The sequence below is a fragment of the Carassius auratus genome, chromosome 11 (genome assembly GCF_003368295.1).
Source record: "Carassius auratus strain Wakin chromosome 11, ASM336829v1, whole genome shotgun sequence".
Lineage (NCBI taxonomy): Eukaryota > Metazoa > Chordata > Actinopteri > Cypriniformes > Cyprinidae > Carassius > Carassius auratus.
The window spans coordinates 1,565,134-1,591,269 of NC_039253.1; the positions used below are offsets into that span (position 1 = coordinate 1,565,134).

General features: G+C 36.4%; 2 protein-coding genes and 1 pseudogene across 2 annotated transcripts; 2 read left to right on the forward strand and 1 right to left on the reverse strand.

The window, feature by feature from the left end:
- The window catches only part of LOC113110548 (filamin-B-like), a 2,195-nt pseudogene extending 1,709 nt beyond the window's left edge, over positions 1-486 (forward strand).
- Positions 487-1,206: 720 nt separating this feature from the next.
- LOC113110549 (sclerostin-like) lies at positions 1,207-1,628 on the forward strand (the record flags this gene model as incomplete). Its single annotated transcript, XM_026274682.1, is given in 2 exon segments — positions 1,207-1,558; positions 1,561-1,628. Coding segments are annotated over 2 exon segments (420 nt in total), but the record flags the coding sequence as incomplete, so codon positions are not given.
- Positions 1,629-6,312: 4,684 nt separating this feature from the next.
- On the reverse strand, positions 6,313-17,794 carry LOC113110714 (trafficking kinesin-binding protein 1-like). Its single transcript, XM_026274867.1, has 14 exons — positions 17,393-17,794; positions 15,183-15,259; positions 14,954-15,070; positions 14,732-14,823; positions 14,536-14,644; positions 14,364-14,442; positions 14,139-14,269; positions 13,980-14,054; positions 13,679-13,890; positions 12,511-12,726; positions 12,096-12,415; positions 9,761-9,955; positions 9,032-9,134; positions 6,313-7,749 (listed from the first exon to the last, which is right to left on the reverse strand). Exons 1-14 carry the CDS (start codon positions 17,523-17,525, stop codon positions 7,398-7,400), a joined length of 2,211 nt encoding a protein of 736 aa, XP_026130652.1. The 5' UTR covers positions 17,526-17,794; the 3' UTR covers positions 6,313-7,397.
- Positions 17,795-26,136: the final 8,342 nt, after the last annotated feature.

A 26,136-nucleotide genomic window follows, 5' to 3' on the forward strand; every position in this document is an offset into this window, starting at 1 on the left:
CCATCTAATTGCAACAGTATGGTTTCATGGTAGTTGAAAATGTGAGAAGTTTTCTAAGGGGTCATTTCTTCAGGGTATTGCCTTGATAGCGAATGACTCCCACCTGTGAAAAGTAAAACTACTGTGAATTCAAACCTAGGTCTAACAATATACACTGTGTGTGTGTTTGTGTATGTTAATGTCAGGATTAAGAAAAATAAAAATCTCTAAAAGAGCTTGTTTCCAGAACACAAATCAAGACTTTGAAAAAAAAAAAAGCAAATGTGTATGAGAAATTGGATGTCTAAATGTATTGCTAAATAAATACACAGATTACTTCCAAAAATAATAACAAGCGAACCTCCATTAACAGAGTAATGCAATTATGAACAATAACAATAAATAATACAAATAATTAAGGATTGAGCAATTCGCAAGTCAACAAAATATTTTCAAATAGCTAGTTTTGTCAGGACACCCCTAAAATGATGTTGTGTTTCAGCATAAGGAGACAGTAAATCAAGCCAAGCACGTACGTTATACTTGCTCGTTAGGGGGTGAAAGATATCACACTCTGCTCTTGAAGGGGTGAAGTGTGGTGTAGTTTCTCTGGTGGTCAGTGTGGGGTCATGTTGAAATATGTTCATCTTCCTCTGGCTTTCGTCCTGCTCCTCATAAAACATCAGATCAGGTTTTCTGAGAATCAGGGGAGGCAGAACCTGAACTTATCACACACATAAATCCTTTGTTCTTCTCCATGAAGGGAGATCTTTCCAATCTCACTTTCATCTCTTTAACTAATGCATTAAAAGTGACATCTCTTATTGTCTTTTCTGTACAGAACAATCTGGTATGATGTTTAGTGTCTGTGGGTTTCTAATTTATTTGGATTCTCATCAATTCCAAATTATAGCATATCTATAACTTCACTAGCCAAATCCAAACCAGATTAATAAAAACATATTTTACCGATATTAAAAGATTTTATCATGCATTTCCTTGCTGGCTGGACACACAACAACTTTTTCTGGGAAACTCGACAAAAACACACAACAAAGGCAACTTTAGGAAATTTACTTAATGTCTGTGTATATAACAAACAAAAAAATCAGTTTTGTCTATTGTAGCTGTGAATGATCCAAAACCCATGAAGTCATCCAGGCTATAATAAATACCAGTTCTGGTAGCTGTGTTTTATTTATGATGCATCCCTAAACATTTAACTAATTTGTTTGGGTTCTCCTCTCTTTCCCAGGAGCCTCTGAACTAAGTTGCCGGGAGCTGCGTTCTACCCGCTACATTACCGATGGATCCTGCCGCAGCGTCAAACCTGTAAAAGAACTGGTGTGTTCTGGTCAATGCCTTCCAGCTCACTTGATGCCAAACTCAATTCTAAGGGGAAAATGGTGGAGAAGCAGCTCATCCGATTACCGCTGCATTCCCGCTCACTCCCGCACCCAGCGGATACAGCTCCAGTGTCCTAACGGACCAAACCGGACATACAAAATCCGAGTCGTCACGTCTTGCAAGTGCAAACGCTACACTCGCCATCACAACCAATCGGACGTCAAGGAGTTGTCGTCAAGAAGCCACGACGCAATAAGAAGCACCGCAGCAAAGTGCCGTCGGTCAACAGCAATTCGTACTGAGGGGAAAACAGAAACTCTCTCTTGCACACATACAGATACACCTATATACATACGTATGCATACATATTTCAGAAACTGCAATCCTCAGCTACAAGGGAATGAACAAACGCATTAGCTTTTTAACAAACATGTTGGCGTGCCAACAAGTTTGCAATGTATTTCAGATGTCTCGCTGTTTGTATGTGTTCTTGAGCTGAAATAGTTCCAGTTTGATCACAGAATGCCAGCAGACTAATGGACGCTTGAGTAAAAGATGTATGCTGTTATGTGAGATTAGTTGAGGGAATGATGATATTTTTGAGAGAAGGAGGAATAACTCCATATATTCTTGCCCAGGCAGTTCATTTCGAGTTTGAAGTTCATTGAAAGGGTAAGCTAACTACAGGCAAGCACGCTGAGCGCTCAACCAATCCACCAAACGCTCATTTGAATGTTGTGTACCAGATTTGTCCTCCTCTTCTGGGACTTGGAGCAGTGTATGATTTGACCGTTCAGCCGTGTCGGGCCCAAAAGACAACGCCACTGCTGACAGATCGCTGAGGCCCAGAATTCTTAACCTTGGTCAGTTTGACCAGCCCACGAGTCCTCTTGACAGGCCGGGGAGCCGAGCCAGTCACCATGTGAGTGTCTGCAACTTCACATTTCCACAAGAAACTGATCGGAACTGGCAGTTACGGAGAGTTCGAAAAGTTGTGTCAGCCCTCCACGGTCCAAGTCCCGGAGGTCAAGAACCGCAAACGATATTCCTGCGACTTGTCCTAATTACCAAATAGTTCCATTCCTGTGTTTAGGATTGGAGTCATAAAAAGCTATTTCCTCTAGACATGGTCAGTTCCTGTTTTGTTAGAACACCCGAAAAGAGGCCCACATGTGTGCAGCAATCTGCAGCAATTCCTCCCGGGCAAAAAACCTTTCTGCACCCTTACTTCGATGGAAACCATTTGGAGATATTCAGCTATCTGCAATCGCTAGCAGGTTTACCTACATCCATTACTGAAGTCTTCAACAAAGATGTCATCCTTCCTGTCTCGTGACCGGAAAAGTAGAGACAAATAAGTGAACCAAACTTTGAAATTGTGGTCTGGATGTTGATTTTACACAGGATAAAGAGATAAGAGAATGCCAATTGTTCAACATTTTCTGCTCGTTACTTTCCCACCTTTTTTTTTTCCCAGATCAGTGCTGATAACATTTGCTTATTTTTCAATTGTGTATTTGAAATAGCAACTGGAAGGTTTTTGTAATTTTTTTTTTTTTTTTTAATGTAAGCAGACTTGCCAATGAATAGCAACTTGTACATACTGTACCTGTGTGGTCTCATTGAGTGGCATCCTCTTCCAAAGAATGGATCCCCACTCTCTGTCCGACCAAAAGACTGTTACATAGAATGAATTGTATATTTATTGTTTTTCAATTTCATCATTTAAATTATTTATGCAATCTTTGTAGAAAATAATAGCCATTATTGTACTATATGTAATTATAGTGAATTTCATAACGAAAAGAGTACATGAATAAAGTTAAGCAACGTATATATGTGAAAAGAAGCGTGTTTGTTATCATTCTTGTCAGACAGCTTTGACAGATCCTTTCTCCTCTTGGGCTGTGCCGCACGCTAAATCCGTCCCTCAATAAGCCCTCTATAAACAATATTCCACAATTAGGAAGTAGAGGCTTTGTAGCACTTTGGAATGTCTAAGACACCTTTACAAAAGGCAAGAAAGGAAAGAATCTCCTCGTCAGACAGGAACAGTACAGTCACAACAGAAACAGCTCTTTTTATCCGGTGTAGTGAACTCAACCCACAGGCCTCCATTCATCTGTTTGTTTGTTTAAGCTCGCGGAGTCTGAGCCATAGATTGACAAGGGAATGTGAATTGGCAGACTTGTTTTAGTCCCTCTAATCTTGTCTGTTGCACACTTTAGTGCAACAGACAAGATGATGAAATTCATGATGAAATTCTCTATATTAGTCTTAACTGGGTCCAGGATGCTCAGTGCACACTACATGGAGTCATTATGCTGTAAAACAAACAAATTTCCTTCTATGTACTGTATTTTTGAAGTGTTTACGTACTCTTATATTGTGACTCAAAATGAAACATACTTAAACTAAATGATTTTCAGTTCTTGTTCTACTATAAAACATCTGTTGAGAACATTTTTCACTGCAGCTCTAATATAATCGACCCAAATTCATGCCACTTGCCATGCCATGCTTTCGCTCAAAAGTAGCAGGCAGGCAGAAGCATTTCTAAGTCATTTAAGAACAAGTGCTTGAACGTGTCACAAGAGTAGTTCCTAAAATAAATTGATTGCTGACCAAGCATCTGACCTGAGTTACTGCCCATGTTTGCAGTCGTTGCTCGGCAGGGACCTGGCACGGACCTCCACAGCCACAGGGAAAGCAGGAGTGTGTGAGAGAGGTCAGCTGGGACTCACTCCTCAGTGTGTGTTTAACACTTTTGTTCCTGCTCCACAGTATGGTCAGATCAGACAAGTGTGCACTTCTCAATGTCATAAAAGTAGTTTAAAATGGATTCTTAAATGCTATTTTTTCCTTTTATTTTATTACATCAGTTGATATCTTACATTAAAAAAGACTATTACTTAATTATATATTTTTTAATCTATTAAAAAAATGTATACATTTTAACTGAATTCAACATTTTTAATATCAGACCTTGGGACTACACAAAGAAAAGAAAAATAATTCAAGAAGTTTAAAATGAGTTTTCAATTTGAGTAGAATTAGATCCAAGGGCCAGGCGGGTGTGGGTATTTTAGGACAAAGAGTGTTAGGAAAAATGAGGAGGAACTAAAAGTGTCATTTAACACTGTTAGCCACTTGACTTGACTATAATGTATTAAAGACATTCATTGTTGAAGACATAGCTCAACCTAAGATGACGTCTTTACCTTCCAGTGTCTCAAAGCACACAGGCTGACCTCTCTTAGTGGTACATTGTGGACTTCCAACACATGATGGTGATTAAGTAAATCTCACTGAACTGCTCCAGAATGTCACTTTCTTCTGGTAAGGCTGCATGAATGCTAAATTAAAGACACTGCTATAGCATATGAAATGTAACAGAGCTGCTGTGTACTTTCAAATGAAATTCAAGAAGTTCTTGAGGTTGCATAGTACCTAAATAAAGTAATGCTTACACAGCATGAGTGTACAGACTAGTGACATCATTCAGTAAACTTGAACTTCAGATCAGCTGATTTACATATTATGTTAGAGTAGATGGTTTCTGTTATTGCCGAAAACCAAAATACATCAGTAATATATCTTTTAGTGATGACTGCTCTGCTAGCTGGGATTATGTTGTAAATTTGGCTCAATAAAAAAAAAAAGAAAAGAAAAAAAAAGAAGAAAGGTCAAATTCTCACAATTGTTTGAATCTTAAGTTCCTTTTAGACTTGGATATTGACGACAATAGTTGGGCCATTATACAAGTTTTTCCTAGGGTGGGTATATTTACTGAGCGTAATGTTATACAAAAGGAACAGAAGTTTGTCTGGAGCTCAAATGAATGAAACAAGGAGCAAAATTCCCCAACATACATTGCCCAAAATTTTTAAATGAAGTGTAAATGGGGGGTTAAAATTTTATATAGATGAAATATAAAGATTATATTTACAGCTGCCCATACGTATGTGGTTGGTATTTTTCGAGGGATTTTGAAAGAAGACGCTAATGCTAATCAAGGTTGCATTTATTTGATCAAAATACTTTAAAGAAACGTTAAGAAAGTTCCAAAGAGCAGCATTTATTTGAAACATTGTAAATTCCTTCACTGTTTTACTTTTGATCAATTTAATGTATCCTTGCTGAATAAAAGTAATTCTTTGTAAATTGCCAGCAGAATACTACTAAGTTTCTCAGTAGGTTAACCATCCCATATTGCAAAAAATAAAATAAAATAAAACATCTGACTGAAACACTTTACCATTTGTAACAGAAAACTTGCTTTGTGTGATATATCCATACTAATATGAGTCAGGGTACAATTAAGATTCACACTGCGTTTTCAGCGTTAATAAAACTATTCAACATCTAGCACATTGTATTAATTGTTTGCTTTCCGGACGTGGCTGCATTTATTCTGACCACAACCAGTTTTTATCCCCCATCTTTACTGTGTATTTGTAAAATTTTATGTGCGAGGCTTCCGGTATCATTCCCTTCCAGCTAATTTTAGCTAACTTATACAAAACATGCTCGTTTTGCTGCTTGATATTGCAAACATCATATAATTTTTTTATGTATTGTCTTAATTATGAACATAACAGTTTTTACGACACTTGAGTTTCTATTCTTCCTTTATTTACTACGTGGCTAATAAACCGGAAGTCTTGCACATTAAAAAAAAAATACTACCGCGTAGATATTCTTAGCTGTTAAAGCTGTCAGTGTAAATAGAAACAGTTTACAGATAAGCACAAATAAAAATATATAAGTCAAAAATACACTGAAATCTTTATTGCATTGCACAATATCAGTGGCTACTTGTGAACTCCTGGGCTTTTATGTGAAGCTAAGTGTCTAAACATTTTTCTAATGTAAAAATACCTTAGCCTATCATCTTTGTGTAAATGAACAAAATTTTTATTTTTTTTAAACAACACTTTACATATTCTACAAAAATGGCGACCAGGCATTGTGTTTTACACAGAGTGGTATTTCAGGTAGACATTTTTATTTAAATATATTACTTTTTAAATAACCATTTTGTCTGTGACTTTAGATCAGTAAATACTATAGGCTACACATTATCATGCCCCCTTGAAAATTTCAAATGCATACAAGGCTTTTTCCATATACAGATGACAAGATTTCTGTTTACTTGCTTGACAGACAGAAGTAGACACAATGGAAGATGTTAATGGAGAGGAGAAACAAGCCGTGTTCAATCAATATTCCCTCAGTGTTACATTTACCCGATTGTGTATTTACTATTTACAGCTCTAGAGCACTTAACTTTATTACTGCATCCCTGATTCTTGCAAAAACACAATCATAAACATTACAGTGAAAACGTGTCTGTGGCATTCAATTTTCATGACATACGTGTGTGCATGGTGTACCATCACATGAGGTGTTCTTGCATTAAAGCACAGTGAAAATAAAGCACAAGATCACTGCAATTCACTCAACAAGACTGTATAATGTTCCATAAATTGACCACTAACAGCCATCATAAGTACAGCTTCTCATTCTTACAGTGTTTAGACTGCAGGTACAGTACATATCCTCAGATAATGTACCCTGCATTCCCTAAGAAAAGGGATTTGAATGCCCCTGAAAAGTGCTATTATAAATGCTTTTGTCAGAAAGCAAAACGCAGTACTGATACCAATGCTTGGTTGGCAGCAAGCAAAAATTGAGGCCACATGCTGAAATTTTCTGTAGTGCTGCTACAATCTCATAACAATAAACCGTGATTTCAAGACTGATAGTGACAGACAAAAGTCTCAACAAAAGAGGACACGTTAAAAGTCAACATATGTACAGCCATTCCCTTCTGAAGAATGTTTCAACCACCCTACAACAACAATGATATAAACACGGATGTGTTTGACTTCACAATGAAATCTTTTGAGGTGCAGTCCATACGCAAAATTCCTGGTGCCAATCAGAAGTCACTACAGGAATAAAAACTTGATCTGGCTTTCTGAATGTCCCATTACAAATGGGAAAAGTTTAGCTGCATGCCACAATGCACAAAATAGCACCTTTAAGGGTGAACGTCTTTTTGTGTTTCATGGGGGGCTGGTTTTTCTTTTCGACCAAAAGTCCACAAAGCCTCTGGCGACCACTTCGTACAGGCCCAGGGTTCTGAGTTTTTCAACAAGACTGCTGCTGAAAATGTTTCCCTGCAGTGGCTTTTCTCTTTTTTCTTGTTTCCTTTCCTCTGAACATGCGGTGGCTCTGTGAATGAGAGGGGAGTTGGGATGAATTGCAGCCGAGATGCCATGCTCTGATACTAGCTGTAGCAGACCGAGGGAGGAGGTCCGGTGGAGGTGGGATGTGGACCCAGAGATGAACTGGAGGCCTGATGATGTCCTCACGTGCTCACGGCTCCCACACGCGGATGCATTCTGGGGCTGAAGGCTAAGGAGAGGACAAGGAAGATGTGCGTCACACCAAGGCAGATATAATCAGGCCAGAACACAAGTGTTAGTGAAAGCTTTTTCAGTTAGAAACACACAGCATATAGTGTATGATCATGCTGATGAATAAAAGATTGTAATGATGAGACTTCCACAAGCTGGTTAACAGCATTTAAAGAAGGCTTCAATGTTACATGCACAGTCTAGTGTAAGTGATTCATTCCCAAAATATGACATTTCAGTCAAGATTTCAAATATTCATGAAACCCTGAATAAGAATGGTTTTCTCATTCTATAACCAATGATGTTTTAATGATAATGTCATTTCTTTTTTTCTTTTTTTTTGAAAAAAATACTTTCAAGGTAAATGTAAAAGATTCTGTTTATAAAATATTAAAGGGTAAAATGAATTCAAATTTGTATCATTTTTTCACTGGTGTTCCAATCCATGTTTCAATCATAGAAAATAAAATATAAAATAGTCCAGATTAGTAATTTGAAAATGTTAATGAGTAATAAACACCATTTTTTTAATGAGAATTAAACCGAATTCATAACCAGCATTTTTTTGAGAATGATCTTACTACATTATATCCCCCCAATAAAACATAACATAATAAAAGTGTTATTTTAAAACAGATGTGTGATGCATGACACATGCAGCTTTCTCACTTAAACATAAATCTGTACAGGAGAGAAGACAGAATTAGTAATATAATGTCCTGATGCTGATGTTTGGTTTGTTCATGAATGAAACCTAAGGTTAAGAGAGAAAGAAAGTTAGTGGGATCATCCTACTAAAGGCTTCATAGAGACCATGCCTGACATGTCTTACTTTATGAAGGACGATATTATAACTGTACAAAGAGCAGGTTCCAGCGCTTCCTGTTACAGATGGAAGGAGGGAAAATGAGCAAGGAAATAATAATATTAAGATAAAGGTTAGTTGTGAACAAATACAGATATTTCTGATATTCCTCCAAGTGCTTAATTTAAATAGTTTTTAAATGGAAAAATGAGGGCTGTTGATTTGAACTGCATGACTAGAGTTCAGTTGTATGCCCCTAAGATTCAAGACATGAGGGGAAAAGTTCCCCTGTATTGGTTTTTGTCTTAAATTATATCCTATGATAGATGACGACAGTTTTGGCCTTATCGTCTTGCCCTAGTAAGAAGTGTCTCGTTTTATGCATATGCCCGATAAAAGAAAAAACGAGTATTGTGATGTGTGTTTGACAGTCTTATAATAAGCTTGTGTGGACACCAGTGTGATCATGTCTTACCTGGTGGAGAAGGAGGAGAGGAGGATGGAGGGATGGAGGATCTGACAGCTAGTGGACGGAGGTGTGGGTGAGGTCTGAGGGGGGTTAAGTCTGGATGAAGGGACTGTGTTGGAAACACAAACACATGCTAAAATTCAGCTATGCACGACAGGTACCTACACTACACTGGTTAAAACCATGATAATACCTAGAACTGGATAGTAACATGTAACGGATTACATAACCAGATTCCAAAACTCAAGTACTCGTAATTAGAGTATATTACTTTTTCTAATCCTCATAATCAGATTAAAGTAACTTTTTTATGCATAACATTTTATGAGCTTACATTAAGCCCAGTTTGAGAAGCCCTGGTTTAATGTAATGTTTAATGCATTTTAAGAGGATGACATAAAAAAATGTAATGTATTTTCCTTCTTTTTGCTTTTTTTTATATAAGTATGGTAAATTTAAACCAAGCCAGTAATCTAAAAGTAGTCAGAACACATTACATAAAATGAGTAACTATGATTTCATTACTACATTTCCATCATGTAATCTCTAATCAGTAACTGACTACAATTTGTAAGTAATCTACATTGGTACGTTAAAGAATATATATGTGTATGAATATATACTGTATACACTAAAAGCTCTTTGGATCTGAAGTGTTTTGACCACTTTAAAAATTCCTCTTCAAACTGAAGAGTTAAGAAGGAAGTGTGTTGCTGTAGGTGAATGGGCTCTTACCCACAGTGCCCTGCAGGAGGCTCGGGAATTTGGAGAGATCAGGCTCATCCTCCTCGAGGTCGTTGAGGCTGTAGACGTGTTGGAAGTCCACGTCCAGCTCTCTGAAGTCTTTGGTGAGGACACCTGGCCGAGGGTGCAGGATGCCCCCCAGATTGGGCTTGGCCAGCTGCTGCCATTGGTGCAGAGTCACTGAGCCTGTGGACAACGAATGATGAAGTTGCTCAATAAAATGATCTTTTATTTTTATCCATTTAGGCTACAAATGTTTAATAAGGATTTTTAGTTGACTTGAAACTGCTTATCCACTCTTTCCTGCTGCATCATATTTGATATGCTCATTTCTAAGGCATCTGCACGGTCTAATATATGCATTCTGTTCCCTGACTAATAGTTTAGACTTTTTAGCAGGTGAAATGCATTTTTGGGTAATTCTAAAAATCTTTTAGGTTGTCTTTTTGACAAGAATAACTTTTGTATACTCACTTTCTAACTGATATACATGCTGAAGAGGACAAGGTATTTTCAGGCATCGTGAAATAACTTTTTCTTAACTATTCTTATTAATATTTTATGATGAAAGTTTACTTGACTGCAGAAACTTAGGTTTTCTTGATTATCCATATATCATTTATTATAATGGTTAAATATGATACATCAGGCTTTTGATGAACATTTATTTGTTTCTCTCTCATCTCATAATTGTATTGAATTGAATTATATGTTTCGCCCCCACAATTAAAACTACAGAGCTTTGATCATTAAACTATGAATATAAATATCAATCATATTATTGGGAGATACAGAGTGACAACTGATATTAACATGGATTTTATATTGTTATAAAGACCTCAAGTATTTAAAATACAAGCTATCAGAATTTCATTTAACATTTTGACCATACAAATATGAGCAACTGCATTAAATTGCATATTTCTGCTCAGTTTGGGCCAATGAATAAAACTGAGCTCCATATTCTGCTATATATCATACTATACGAGTCATTAATGCCTGATGTATTAAATATGATACTTAACTAAAAACAAATCTTCTTATTTTATTTTTCCAAAGGTTCAATAAACTGTTCTATCTTTAAAATAGATTTTTCTGACCATTATTTCATATATCTGGCTTTACAGGAACAATATTGGAAAAATTTTCATCCACCAAAAATTCAGAAATATGATAGGAAAATATGTTGTAACATTGATTGGAAGAAACATAAACCAGGAAATGATAGAGAAGATCCTTGCATGACTTTGCAAACGTAAATAAAATATCCCTTCTTTATATGACATGGCAATTTAGGTTGTAAAGTTGTGCAACTCCCCTAAAATGTTTTTTTTTATTATTTGTAAACTTGTATTTTGTGGTTTGAACTAGTGGTCGACCGATATTGAGCACGTTTACATACACACCAGTAAGCTGATAACTCACAAATATCAGCTTATTAAAATAACCAGTTTTCCCCGTTTACATGCACATCAGTAACCTGACAACGCAAGTAAGCTGCGTTTTCATGACTTCATTAATAAATCAGGTAATTTCCCTGTAGTGACATAACAAAATAATAATTTGCATATCTGACTCTATAGATTTGTCAGTTGTGATGTTAATTTCAGCTTGCAACATGTCGGTAAACTTACAGCTTGTATTTACCCTCTCATGCAGTTATAAACATATTGTGACTGAATCACTTCTACTTCTGCTGCACGAGAACATTTTGTGATACATTTTCTTCTTTGTTTCCTGTAAGGCGTTGCTTAGGTTAAATCTGCACTAATGATGTGCCCCTGTCACTTATAACACATGCGCACTTCAATAAGCCGACAGAAAGCAGGTTATTGCCTTTACATGCCAGGTGAAATCGAGGTAAGAGGCGAATAACTACCTGTTGCGACCGGTTTATGATCAAGCCATTTTTGACCTTACTCCAATAAAAGAAAACAGATTACCTAATTTTCATGACCAAGTGAGTTTTCATCTTATTAATCCTAATTGGGTTAAGAATGTGCATGCGCGCTCATTGGTTTTTTGACAGCTGATGCCGATATTTTAAATAGAAATACCAAATATCGGCCGATATATCGGTCAAACACTAGTTTGAACAGCCCTAGTTTTAGAGTTGATCTAATCTCTCTGCATCACATGCTTCACATGCAGTAGCAGCAATTTCCACCACACCAATAACACGGGGCTGCCCGCCGACGTGCCTGACTTTAAATCGGCGCTACTAAACACGGATATTGGCGATGCCGATATATAAAAAATGACAAATATTGGCCCGATATATCTGCCGAGCGATATATCGGTCGACCTCTAGTGTGTATCTACTGACCCTCCAGCGGCTTGACTATCTGCAGCCGTTCAGGCAGATACGAGCGGGAGGAGCCTGTGCTGGAGGAATGTGTGGAGGTGCCGGAGTAGTTGGTTCCTGTGGATGCGATGCTGCCACTAGGCGTCAGGAAGCCGCTGGAGCTGCCGCCACTGCCACTGCTTCCACTGTGTAGGGCACTCAGTTTCCTTTCTCTCTCCACTTCGAAGAACGGCCGCTCTGACGTGTGGCTCTCCTGCCGCTCCGAGAGAGACCGGAGCGCTTCCTCCAAATCCTGCCCACCTGGGGTACCTGGCTGACCCAAACGCTTCAACTCCAGTAACCTGTGCAGGAAATATGTTATTATTCATTGTTAATTGATTTTTTCTTAAAAAAGTCAGTCATTTTTGTGAAAACTTTAAAACAAACAGACACTGACCCATGATCTTGTGTGTGCGTCTGAGAGGAGTGCTTATCCTCCATGTTGACACTAATATTGTCTGATTCATAATAACTGGTCTGTGGAGTACTGATTCGACTAGAGTGTAATGATGAAGGGCTCGAACCCGGAACCTGCAGAGACAGAATCTGGGAACGTAGCCGAGCCCCCTGATTGGCCACTTTCACGGTCTCAAACACACGCAACGGATGATTCCTGCACAGAGAGTTCAACACAAACATGTCATGTTGCAGTCCTGGGTTTTATTAACATTCACATTTATATACATTATACAAAACATGTTAGTTAGACTTTGAATAAACTGCAAAAAATAAAAAATAAATTCAGTATTTTTGTTTTGTTCCCCAGTAAAATATCTAAACGTTAAAATAAATAATTTTCAGGCTGCTTGAAATTCTAAATTATGTATAATAATAATTTAAGAATGGAAGATTTTTCTATAAAATATTACGATATAAATACATTCAAAATATATTTCCGTCCAAAAGCTAGGTAAGTCAGTAAGATTTTCTTATGTTTTTGATGGACGTTTCCTATGCTCACAAAGACTGCATTTATTTGATAAAACACAGTAAAACAGTAATATTGTAAAATATCACTACAAAGTAAAATACCTTTTCTATTTTAGTATATTTTAAAAATTACTTTTTATTTTTGTGATGGCAAAGCCGCAAACGTACAGAAATCGTCCTTATGTTCTGATTTGCTGCTAAAGAAATTTCTTATAATTATCAATATTCAAAACAGTGGTGCTGCTTAATTTTCTTCTGAAATTGTTTTTTTTTTTTAATCCTTTGATCAATAGAAATTTTAAGAGAAAAGGATTTATTTAAAGCAGAAAACGTTTATAATATTATAATTATCTTTACTTTTATATTTTACAGTAACGTAATGTGTTCTTGCCTAATAAAATGTTAATTTCTTTTAAAGACAAAAAAACTAACTCATCTCAAACTTTTGATCAGTTCTATACAGTATATCCTTCTGAAAATCTTAACACACTTAATGTATTTTTAAATGCATTGTAAATATTATTTTTTTTCTTCCATCTCAGTTTTACAGATCTTAAGATATTTTTTATGTTAAACAAAACAAAAATGCACATTAATTAAAAATGTTGCAGTATATGAACAGCTGTTAACTGTACTTGTATTCAGTGGGTGCTGGGCTGTCTAGGCCTTTCCGGAAGGTTCCTTCGATCTCAGCAGCGAGTGAATCCATTGGGACGACCGCTGCCAGGGTACTGTAACGCTGCACGGTGCTGTTGGGCAGACTCTTATTACGCAGGTTCTTAATGTCCTCTCTGGCCTCATGGAGCATGTCCTCACATTCGGAGTACCTCTCCTGCAGTTCCTTCAACTGCCACCAGAGGGAGACAGAACACCAGCAATTGGCACTCCAAGCACAAAGCCATTGATTGAAAAGGAGGCATGGTGTAAGGATTGTACCTCTGTTTTAAGCTGTGACTGGGATTCCCGGGAAGCATTCAGATGTTGCGTCAACTCCTCATTCTCAGCAGTGAGCTGAATTTGGAAACAAATTTGATGTATTTGTTTAGAAAAATGTACTCTCTAAATGCTAAAAGCATGCATATGTTTGTGTCTAACCCCTTTGCATCGCTGCTCCAGGTCGACAATCTGTCCCAGGAGGGAACTAATCTCCTCTTGTTGTCTAAACGAATCTTCCACCTTCCGGGCTAATTCTTCTGACAGAGATCCGACCTGTTTATTTGCTGTAGCTAGTGAGAGAAAAAATCAGAGGACACTTTAGTCAGTTATCACGAAAACTTATTTGTGATGCTTGAAGAAGGGCATCATGGGTGATTTACTCACAGAGCTCGTCCACACACACCATCATAAGCTGTTGCTCTTGTTCCTCATAATTGTTGGTCTCAAATGTTAACTCGTTAGCCTAAAAAGAGAGGGATGGGTGTGAAAACGTGAAACTCGCTGTAGCACAGCATTTTGATATTTTTTGTGAATGCAGGCGTGCATTTAAACACACCTCTGTGCGCAGTTTGATGTTCTCCTCTTCTAAACCCTTGAGTTTATGCTGAAGCAAGTCGTAATTGATATAGTTGCTGAGAGATGAGGACGAATCACTCTGTATTAGTCTGAAGGAGGATAAAACACTTATCAGTATGGCAGAATTGAGGAGTTGATCACTGTCCGTGTGTGTGTGTTGTGTGTGTGTGACTCACAGTGTTTCTGAGGCATGCTCTATATCTTCAGTGCTGGCATAGAAGTGCAGGAGATCGTCTCTCATGGAGAGCTCATGACGCAGCTGGGAAATCTGTAAGAACAGACCCAGAGTCAGTGTTAGCATCATATAACACAAGACTTTTTAATTCAAATGGTAGACAGACAGACAGACCGGGGACAAGAGGTTTAACATCAAAACATTTTCTTTTAGCAATAATCACCTCTTCCTTGGTGATTTCCAGATGTTCGTCCAGTAGTTTATTGCGTTCAGTCAGGGCTTTATTCTGCTTGAGCAGTGATTGGCCAATCCGGGCAGCCAATTCCAGATCACGCTCTTTCTGCGGAGGAAGATGAACATGTGCAGGACTTTTATCATGTCATCACTGAGACATCAATGGAAGGAGCTTGGCATCATTTACACTAACTTGTTGGTTAGGAATAGTCTCTCACCTCCTCGAGCAGATGTGTAACTGCCTCAATGTCACGATACGTCTTTGTGATTTGACCAACTCTCTCTGAACACAGCACTGCGGAGAAAAAAAAACAGATACTGAAAGGATGGATGTGACAGAGAGGCTGTTGAAAGTTGGCTAAAGGGTTCATGAAACAAAATCGAATAAAAATGGAAGTAGATTTCAGAATAGTGTCACTGTGTTGGTCCAAAAAAAAACAACTCCTCTGATCAAGGCACTGCTTATACAAGTGTGATCTGTGCAGAAATGCATTATACAGCCCTGTAGAGTCAATGTGACCCAGCCACGACTAGACAGTTAAACAGAGAGCTCTGCATTCAAGAACAAGAGCCTCTTAGCAGCCTGATCCTCATTAAGGGTTAATTCTCTCATTTTCATCCCTACTCATAAATACTGCTCAGGCCTGGCTTTACAAACACCTTCCAGATCAGGGATTCGCACCAGAGAGACCATGCTGCAGGGGGTACACTATTCTTTTATGAAAAATTATTACAAATATGAAACAGTTAATTAAATATGAATAGAAAAAATTCTAAAATATATAATCTATTAAAATAAATATAATTTATTTTACACATCTTATTCTATAAATGTAAATATAAGTAATTTCTTCTGTGTGTTGTTTAACAAATCTCTAGAGACTTTTATTATAAAATAAAACAAGAGCTGATCGAAATTTTTGCTGAATATGAATAGTTTTTCAGAGCAGAGGGTACATTAATATTTTTTTTTATATAATACTATTAAATATAAATACATATATGAATAGAACCTAATAAAATTACGATTTTGTTATTGTTGTTTTATTCTTTTTTTTATCAGTTCCATTTAAAGTAAAGAAAGCAAAAGATTAAAATTAAAATAAATGTACTAAATGACATTCAGTTATGGCCTGACTGTCAAATTTGTTGACTGCTTTCTGTTCCATTTTGTTCAATAATATGTGCACAGCACTACCCTCTACAGAAGTGCATTATATTTTTGCTGTTTTCAGCCCAGGTATTTTCACTTGGTTTGTTCTTGCCTTTCCCAGAGGCGTAATCAAATTTCAGCTGGTATGAGACGTGTTTGACTTTGCTAAAATAAGAGCTTGGCAGCGGTTCCCAGCTCTGAAACTGACAGCTTAGCTCTGCAGAGACATTAATAAAGCTCTAAACTTCTACACTAGAGACACTCAATGCACTGCAAAATGGCAAAGGCAAAAAAAAATTACACAGCGACCATATTATTATACATATCCTGGAGAGCAAATCAAACGATCCTTTTGATGTTTTGAAAATCTTTTGTTGTTGAATGTGTGTGTGTCTAATGACACTATTTTGAAAACCATCAAGAACATTATTAAAAGGAAATAAGAAAACAACAAAAACACAATCCAAATTTAATTAAAAACAGGTTCGCTTGGAATGAAGACAATCATGGTTTGCGCAGACCACAGTGTTTTGGCTACCGAGGACAGGAAACCAATGAAATTCAAGACATTCAGAAACTGAAACTGTCATTTTTGTTTACTTTATCACAATGAGCGATTGTATTTTTCATATCCAATCAAATCTGAATCCTGAAGCAAAACCAGAGTGCTACACAACTATTAGTGTCAGCATGTGTCCTTTCATTCATTCCTGGCCAGTGACAGACCCACAGCTAAATCTGCTCACCTGGCCCGAAAGGAGCTCAGTTCTGCTGTGATTTACGTCACTGAGAGAATTAAGGACATTAAGACAGTAGACTGTACTACGTGAAACTGGACTGAGCTTCTGCAGGCAGGATAAAGTCCTGGACAGATCAGAGTCATTTAGCTGTCGTGGAAAGACATGCAATGAATCCGATATCCTTCAGTGGACCAAAAAGGAAAGGAAAGATTATTATTTAATACATTTGATTAAAATCCAGTATTCAGATAGACCATGGAATATATAGATACATATATCTCCACCTATACTCCGTATCTTACAGATCCACTTCAACAAGGTCAAAACCATCATTCCATCATTATGATAAAAAACAAATGATGCAAGTACAAGGAGACTGTAACCACATGTTGGAGGTGAAACAGTACCAACATCCTCTTCAGCAGATCATAATGAGGATTTACTGACATGCTGCAAATAAAGACCTTCAAGATTGACTTCATGCTTTCTCTCCTGCCTCACAGCATTACAAACAACTCTCCTCTCTCTCTGTTACCTTGCACCAGCTCCCTGCACAGTCCCTCAGTGTCGGGTTCATCTTCATCCTCTGGTTCTTCATCATCTTCATCATGACTGTTGCTGCTGTCTCTTTCGCTCTCATCCATTCCCGAACTGCTCCACACCTCCATTACTGAACTCACGCTCTGCTATGTGTGTCTGCCCTGCAATGCGGTCTGTCTGTCTCTCTCTCTCTCTCTCTCTCTCTCTCTCTCTCTCTCTCTCTCTCTCCACAGACTGTGCCAGGCTGATTTATGACACGAACCGTCTGTCTGCTGCCAGTCACTGCTCACTAACGCTCCTGTACTCCCAGACTCTTCTGAGAGTGTGTGTCACTGCAGCTCAAGCCTGATGGCAGCTTGGACTCACCTGGCTGCTCTGAGCCACAGGAGGAGATCAACTCTGAGAGGAGGAGAGGGGACGACGGCTGAGGGAAATTTAGGGAGATAGATGAAAGACCAGGGATTTGTGTGGTACTGTAGTCATTTGGGGGTTTAGATCAAGTCTATCTATGAGTAATTCTGCTGATTTGATTCGAAAACAGCTTAGGTTATTGTGCAGATGGAACACCCCCCCCCCCCCCCCCAAACACATATGGTACCTTCCAGATTAAAGTCAGAATTCTGCTGCAGAACAACATACAGACACTTCCACAAACAGCACTACAACAGTTTTGTTATTTGAAAAAAAACTATAATGAAATAAAATCTAAGTATTCATGTCAAGTTTATTTGTATAGTGCTTTTCACGATACAAATCGTTGCAAAGCGACTTTACAGAAAAATTTAATTTCTACAATATGTAGTAGTAACTTATCAGTGGTGACTGAAGTATTTATTGGAAAACTTTAAAAAAATCAAATTTTGCCTTGGCAACTAACTATAATTTTAAAGTTAAATTACAAAAAATATTTTAAAAAATGTAATTAAAGCTATATAGAAATATTTTGTATGAAAAAATATGAGAAATACATGAGCGTGACCTGAAATTAAAATAAAAACAGAATTTGTTTTATATATATTATAAAAACGTTTTATACAATATAAAATAAAACTTTTGAAATATATAAAAACTTTAAATATTAGTATATAAATAGCAGTGTTGTCAATATCAGTGTTGTTATTCTTAATTAAAAACTGTTGTTTTTAGTAATTGTAATAAAGCTGAAATAAAATAAAATAAAAATGTAAGATGAAAAACTTCAACTAAAATTACTTAGCAATTAACTGAAATAAGATTAAGTTAAAGCACTAAAAATATTCAAACAGCAATAAAAATAAACATGGATATATATATATATATATATATATATATATATATATATATATATATATATATATATATATAAATAAGGGACATGATAAACTAAAATTTAAATGTATGTATATAGTGTTATATATTAAAAAACTAAACTTAAAATAAAATACAAAATCTAAACATTAATAAACACTATAATAGTAAATAAATAGTGCTAAAATATGACTGCATATATATAAAGGAGGAATGTGCACCATGATATGATGTTAAATTAATTGAATAAATCAACATTTGCCACCTCAATGAAGTTCTTTAAAACTATTTATTTTATGAGTAAGTAGACATTTAAAATTGTGGCTTAGGAGTCAGTGTATTGTTTTTTTCATTATAAAATAATTGCACATAATCTGATGAATGACCTACAGTCCAAAAGCAATCCATTTTGCATTCAAGTTAATCTAAGTTGCAACAACCTCAAAATCATACATGGGTTGATACATGGTACTAAATTCAAACCCAGGTCTTTAGTCTTTCTATATCAGACATGTAAAAGAATTTGGGTCACAACTGCTTTCTAGCCAGAATCTGAAGGGGTCTATCAAATATTGAAAAAGAATTTTAACTGCAGGTCACGTCACCACATGATGTGGCACGATGTGCTAAAATCTGACCTACAAAACACTGGGACTTCTTCCAGTGAGAGCTCAAAAGGCTAGGCAGAGTGTGATACAAGACGGACAATGAATATATACTAGAAGTGTAGATGTTGAGATATTTAGGCTAGAAATAACATCTGTGTTTGGGCTACAGTCCACGTAAAGAGAACAGTGCAGGTATGAGAACGTTTCCATGCCGAGTGGATTAGAACTAAATTAGCACCACCGTAAATCAATCAGAGCAGTCACACAGTGATCTTTTTCTTTTTCCCATCACTTCAAAACTGCTAAATAAACACTGGCTGATCACACTGCCGTTCAAATGTTTGTGGTCAGTCAAATGTTTTACATGTGTTTTTGAAAGAAGTCTCACCGAGGCTGCATTCATCTGATCAGAAATCCCAGTAATAATATTATAATGTTTTTACATTTATTTTGTATTTGATATCTTTTTAATGGTAATATATTAATGTGATGATTTTTCAGCATCATTACTCTAATCTTCAGTGTCACATGGCGTTCAGAAATCCTTCTGCTGTTTGCTGCGCACGAAACATTTACCATTATCAGTGTCGAAAACAGATGTGCTGCTTAACATTTTGTGATACCGTGTTTTTTTTTTCGGGATCCTTATTAGAAAGTTTAAAAGAACAGCATTTTCATATTTTGTAACATTATAAATGTCTTGACTGTAACTTTTGATCCGTTTAATGAATCCTTGCCAAAAGAAAGTACTAATTTCTATATAAAGTGACAGTTTTATTAATAAAAAAAAATGACTCACTCTTTGAAAAGTAGTGTATGTATTCTGTAAGTTCCTGCCTGTATTTAGTCCTGCAGGTTTTTGTGGTCAGTCATTGATAGTTTTATGATGCCACAAAATCACAACCATGAAACAAACTTTAATGACTGTTTGTTAGTATTTTTTCAATCCTGTTAAATGTACGGTAAGTGATTTCTAAGAGGCTACCAGGTGTGCAAATACATACAATGACAGGCACTTAGGACAGCAGCTTATTGTAGCCCTCGGACCGAGGGATATGATTGGTCAAACATTTTATGGTCCTGCGCCTGCCATAACCCCTATGTCTATAAATACATTTAGACCACTTAACTGAGTAATTGCTATCGGGATGTAAAGAGACTTTTTCAACCAGCATAACAAAAACTTTTTTTGAACCAAATCACCTTAGATCTCAAGAAACACATATTAGAGAATCCATAAACACACTCCCAAACTGCAGTGACCTAAATTTAGCCAATCTGATCAACAGACAGAGACTGCAGTGCTGGTGTAAACGTCAGAGCGGCTGACTGTCTGCCAGGCCGTCGAGAGAAGCCACTGAGAACAGCATTATCCTGGTCTCATTATCCTTAAACAGCGAGGAGCTAATCCTCCTGATGGCATTTACAACTGTTCAAGAAGAAGAAGGGAAGTGGCTGGGATTACAGCAGTACTCTATGACGGGGTCAGCAGTGCCACCGAGCCTGTAACTGGTAAAGCCAGGCTGTACTACCACATGTTTTCATAAAAACTTGTATTTGATATAATACATGTTGCTTCCTAAATTACATGACCAGCGTTAAAAGACTGATGCAGGGATGAATTATGTTTGTAGACCAAGTTAGCATTTTAGCACCTCCGAAACCATTGTCCTTAAGATTATTGGTTTTTGGTTAAACGCCTGGTCTGTGGTTATGTTTCAGCTAAAAACATTTATACGTTTTATTCTACAGCATAAAAAAAAAAACAGTAATACCCCACTCACAATTTTGTAAAGCTTTTAAAAGTCTAAATGAGACTACAAACGTCTCTACTAACGTATCCACTTATACACCCTAGTGAAAAAGTATTATATTTAAAATACATTTATTTCATACTAAATATAGTTAAAATCTATTAACATATTTACTGACAGATAATTCAAGACTTAGCCTACTGATGTAAAAATGCTAATTAAACTTTATTTGGTGAACGACTTGTGCAAAATGCATATTTCTTAATATTAAGTCTAAAATGTGTTTTAATGTCACTGTTTATGAGGGCTGTATGATCTATGGTCTTTAAATGCATAATATTTAAAGTGTACCTGAAGTGTACTTGCCATAGTTCACCTTTAGTGTATGTATTTCCAAACAATTATATATATTTCACTACCATGCTTTTGCAGTTTTAAAATCATTGGATTTGACAGAAATGGCAAAGCAGTATCTAGTAAAACAGAACGGTGTGGACTCACAGAAGTACTTGAGCGTCTCGTCGATCTGCTCCTGTGTGAGTTCAAGAGCGCTCTCTGGTGGCAGCAGAGCTGTGTGCAGCCAGTCGTCATGCTCGTACCCAAACACATGGTCCGCCCGCAGAGTGTATTTGGGCAATTCTTCTGTGAGCAAGCTGACAATCTCCACCTCTGGCAGGTCCACACTGGAGCACAGGTCTGTGTGTGAAAGACAGAAAGAGTAACATTCAACATTCACAAGAGCTGAAAGTATCTACAGAAATTATCAAGATGCATCATTTAGAAGCTCACATTCATACACTTATAATGCCCCTGTGTCCTGACTGAGAAATTAAAATCTCAGTGTGAACATTAATTCAGCAGCAGCTCCAGTATGATATACAAGGTGTCTTTTGAGTTAAAAAGCCAGATTAATATTATTAGTCAATCAGTTATTAATAAAAACGGTTAGGTGTAAATTACTGGTAGCTGCGAAAGATGATTTGAAATCATATTTGAGAGTTGAATGCTATTAATAAACCTACAGCACACATTCTTTTAGGATGGAGTATAATAATAAAAAAAAAAAAACAGTGCACAATCATTTAGGTAGTTCCTTAGATAATGGTTTGTTACACTTTTCCTGCCTTTGTCTGCTTTCTGTTCTGTTATGAAGGTAACACAACAGTAGTATCAGTGCACTACAGGGTGTAAAGAAAAAGTGCAGAAGGCTATGTGAACAATGTTTCAATGTGTAACAATGTGTAACCTCACCTCACAAATTTGGGCAGCTTAAAATACAAAAACCTCAAACCTACCAACTGGTGTTTGAGAACGAGCATAAAGTACTGTTTGGGTTAGTATAGACTCTAGAGAGCATTTAATTGAACAAAAATATCTCAATGCAAGAGGAGTTACCAGTATTTTTTGTCCCCAATTAATATACGCTGCAGCTTTAAGGGCTAGTTCACCAAAAAATAAAAAGTTATATTAGAAAGAGTTATATATATAAAAAAAAATGTCCTGCCTCTTTCAAACTTAATAATAGCAGTGAATGGGTGTTCATATTACAATAAAGGTTCCCTGGTAATAAAATCTTTTTTTTTTTTTTCAAACAAAATATAGTTCAAATCTATTAACACATTTCTTGACACATTGCTCAAGAAATAATTATATTTACACTTGATTTAGAGTCATACTTGTGTACAATGCACATTTCTTAATATTAAGCCTAAACTTTGTTTTAATAATATCAGTCTTCAAAAGCAAGCTATTTAAAGTATACCTGAAGTATACTTGCAACAATTCCATTTTAGCACGATCAAATACTTTATCTTTAGCTGGACTTCAGCACTACTTCTGTATATTTAAAGTACATTAAGCACAAAATCAGTTGTTCCAGTTTAGCAGACTTTAACCTGTTAAATTTCACCCCGTCCCGTATACGGGACGCCTACGTTGACTATACTATATTACAATCAAATCTAATCTAATCTTGACAAACTATATATCGTTGGAAAGGTCTAAGACTCCCAAATATATATTTGACCAATATTTTTTGTTAAAAATTATGTAGGAAAAGTAATAGATGAATTTATGACAAGAGTGCACCCTCAGAAATCTACATTACAAAAGGAGCTTTGACCTTTGTTTAAAAAAAAGACTTCCTCGTTGCCTTTTTCTCTATCACATTTTAGAAATCATCAGAAGTTAAATATCACTTGAAAACATAAAATCTCAAAATTCATCCTTTAAAACCCATTTTAAAATCAGACAATGCATTACCATGTAAATGGTACATCAAAATCATGTTACAAAATGTTTTCAGTCATGAATTATAAAAATGTATGTTTGTATCATGCACATTCATGTCTATCTTCAAAAACGTGAGTGACAGTTAACAGATTTTAAGTAAACCATTTTAGTATACTAACAGTCAGTTTTTGTAGTATACTTATTTCAAATACATTTATAGTATATTTATCTTTCACTAGGGACTCCAGTCTTCAGTGTCACATGATCCTTCAGAAATCATTATTTTATGCAGATTTGCTGCTCAATAATTATTTCTTATCAGCAATGGTAAAAATCTGCTTTATCTTTAAAATCGTAAGAGCAGCATTCGTTTGAAATATAAATCTTTAGTAACATTTTAAATGTCGTTGCTGTCACTTTTAAACAATCTGCCGCATCCTCGCTGATTAAAATGATTAAGTTTGTTCAACAAAATTGGTTGAGCACTGTGCTATCAAGTGCAAGGTGGGGGGTTCGATTCCCTGGGAACACATAATATGTAAAAATTGATAGCCTGAATACACTGTAAGTCACTTTGGATAAAAGCGTCTGCTAAATGCATAAATGTAATTTAATTTAAATTGAATACATTGACAAGCTCAACAATCACACACCAACAAAAACATTTTCTGTACCTGTGAGAGTAGAGACATCATGGAAGGCCTGTGCCTGCGGACGATCCTCCTTCAGGTTCCCAGGAACGAGGCAGATCTCCTGAGCGAGGGTCCCGCATCCCTCTCCCTGCTCTCCATTAGGGATGAGGTGCCCTGGGGTCTCCAGGAAGGGCTGAGAGAGGCACGCAGGAGGAGAAGAGGCAGAATCAGAGGAGTGGGACAGTGTGAAAGCCCTGCTGGGTTTCAGGGTGATGAACGTTTGAGGCCTTCAGACTGATGCTGGATCAGAGAACAGACAGACACACATCCTCATGTGACCTAGCCGGGACAGAAAGAAACAGAGTGATGCACACTGATATTAACAAACTGAATGTAAGAAAAGAGCTTTTTGTGTACTCCTCTATCAAAAGAGGTTTAAACACAATGATGCTCAAGAAAGCATCTGAAAACAGGCCAGTGATTGTATTGTATTGTCCTTCTGATGTGTAACTAGATAGGCCCTCACGTACTGGAACTACAGCTTAATGTATTCCAGGGAAAATATCTGTCAGATCCAGTATTAAATGTCATGAATCATGTTTCAATAATTCAGCTGGTGGCAAATAAAAATCATGCATGACTTTTCAGCCATGATCTGTTTGGAAACAAAGACCTGTGGTGAGAATATATCACGTTTGATAGGATATTTGGATACAAGATGTGTTATGACAATAAAAGGTAATATTGTGAGTAGTACCTATTATACAGCTTCTGTCATGATGATTTATGACTTTGACCTTTGACCTTTTGACAGGTTGAACTTCCGGTAACCTTATGATGGATGGGCGGAACTTTCCGACTTCAAGGGTTAGCCTATGACCTTCCCCCGCATCGATCATGTGCTTTTTGACAGAAAGTTTTACCCTATTGACCTAATTAGTTCTAAATCATGGTTTTGACGGCTAGTTTAAACGGAAGATGAAAGACTCCCACACATCGATCATGCGGTTTTGACAGAAAGTTTTACCCTATTGACCTAGTTAGTTTTAAATTATAATGGTACATGAAAGACTCCCCAATCATCGATCATGTGGTTTTGACAGAAAGTTTTACCCTATTGACCGTTAGTTTGTTTGAAGTGTGTGCCAGTTGGGTTGTTTGAAGTTTTTTGTCAGTTAGCTTGTTTGAAGTCTGTGTCAGATAACTTGTTTGAAGTTTGTGTCAGTTAGCTTGTTTGAAGTTTGTGTCAGTTAGGTTGTTTGAACTCTGTGTCAGTTAGTTTGTTTGAAGTTTATCACAGTTATACGGTTATGTGTGTGTGGTTATACGGCTTCTCCCCCTCCCATTACGTTTATGAGCGGTGTATAAATGGGGTCGGTGTGTTCTACATTTTATATATATAAAACATCCTATAATTTATATATATAAAACAATTAAAGATTGAAAAACATTTCAGTTATATAATTTATATAATCTAAAACACATTTTAATTATTTCACATTTATATATAAAACATTATATAATTTATATAATCTACAACACATTTTAATTATTTCACATTTATATATATAAAACATTATATAGTTTATATAATATACATAATCTAAAAACAATTTAACTAAGGTTGAAAAAACATTCCGTTCTTTTAAAAAAAAGGTTATAAATTAAACCGTATAAAAAAATATACTGAAACCGACTGTTTCAGATAAAACAAGATCTTTTTTTTCTTTTTCTTTTTTTAGAGAGCAGGAAAGAGATGTTTTCACATCACCTTCCTGACCTGCAAGTATTCACAGCGTCTTCGTTTGCACGCTACACTTCACTTTCTTCCGAATTTACTAACCAATCATAATATCTTCAAAGCCATTTTTAATTAAAACCGAACGTATCTCACACGGGAGTACCATGATTTTGACAGTTTTCTGACGGGTGCATCTATGAATTACGGTGGGCGAGCGGCTAGCATCTCTTGTACCCCTCTCTCTCCCTCTCAGTCCTTCATTCACATTATACAGTCACAAACAGTATAAAACAAAACATTTACATTAGTTTTGTTCATCACTAAAAAATATACATTTTACCAGGATCGGGGAATATATAATTGAACAGAATGAAGAATATGGTCTATTGAGGAACCCGGACGTGTCATTGACACAATTCAGTTAAATTAATTTCACATTATTTGTTGCAAGACATTTTCTATATTATATTTAAAACCTTTTATAT

What these genes read in the sequence shown, in the direction of transcription:
- LOC113110714 (XM_026274867.1), bottom strand. Translation starts at nt 17,525, where the DNA reads ATGGAGGTGTGGAGCAGTTCGGGAATGGATGAGAGCGAAAGAGACAGC. An exon ending in ACGCACACACAAGATCATGG is followed by an intron (nt 12,416 to 12,510) that starts GTCAGTGTCTGT and finishes TTTCCTGCACAG; the next exon opens with GTTACTGGAGTTGAAGCGTT. An exon ending in CTCTCCTCCTTCTCCACCAG is followed by an intron (nt 7,750 to 9,031) that starts GTAAGACATGAT and finishes TCCTCTCCTTAG; the next exon opens with CCTTCAGCCCCAGAATGCAT.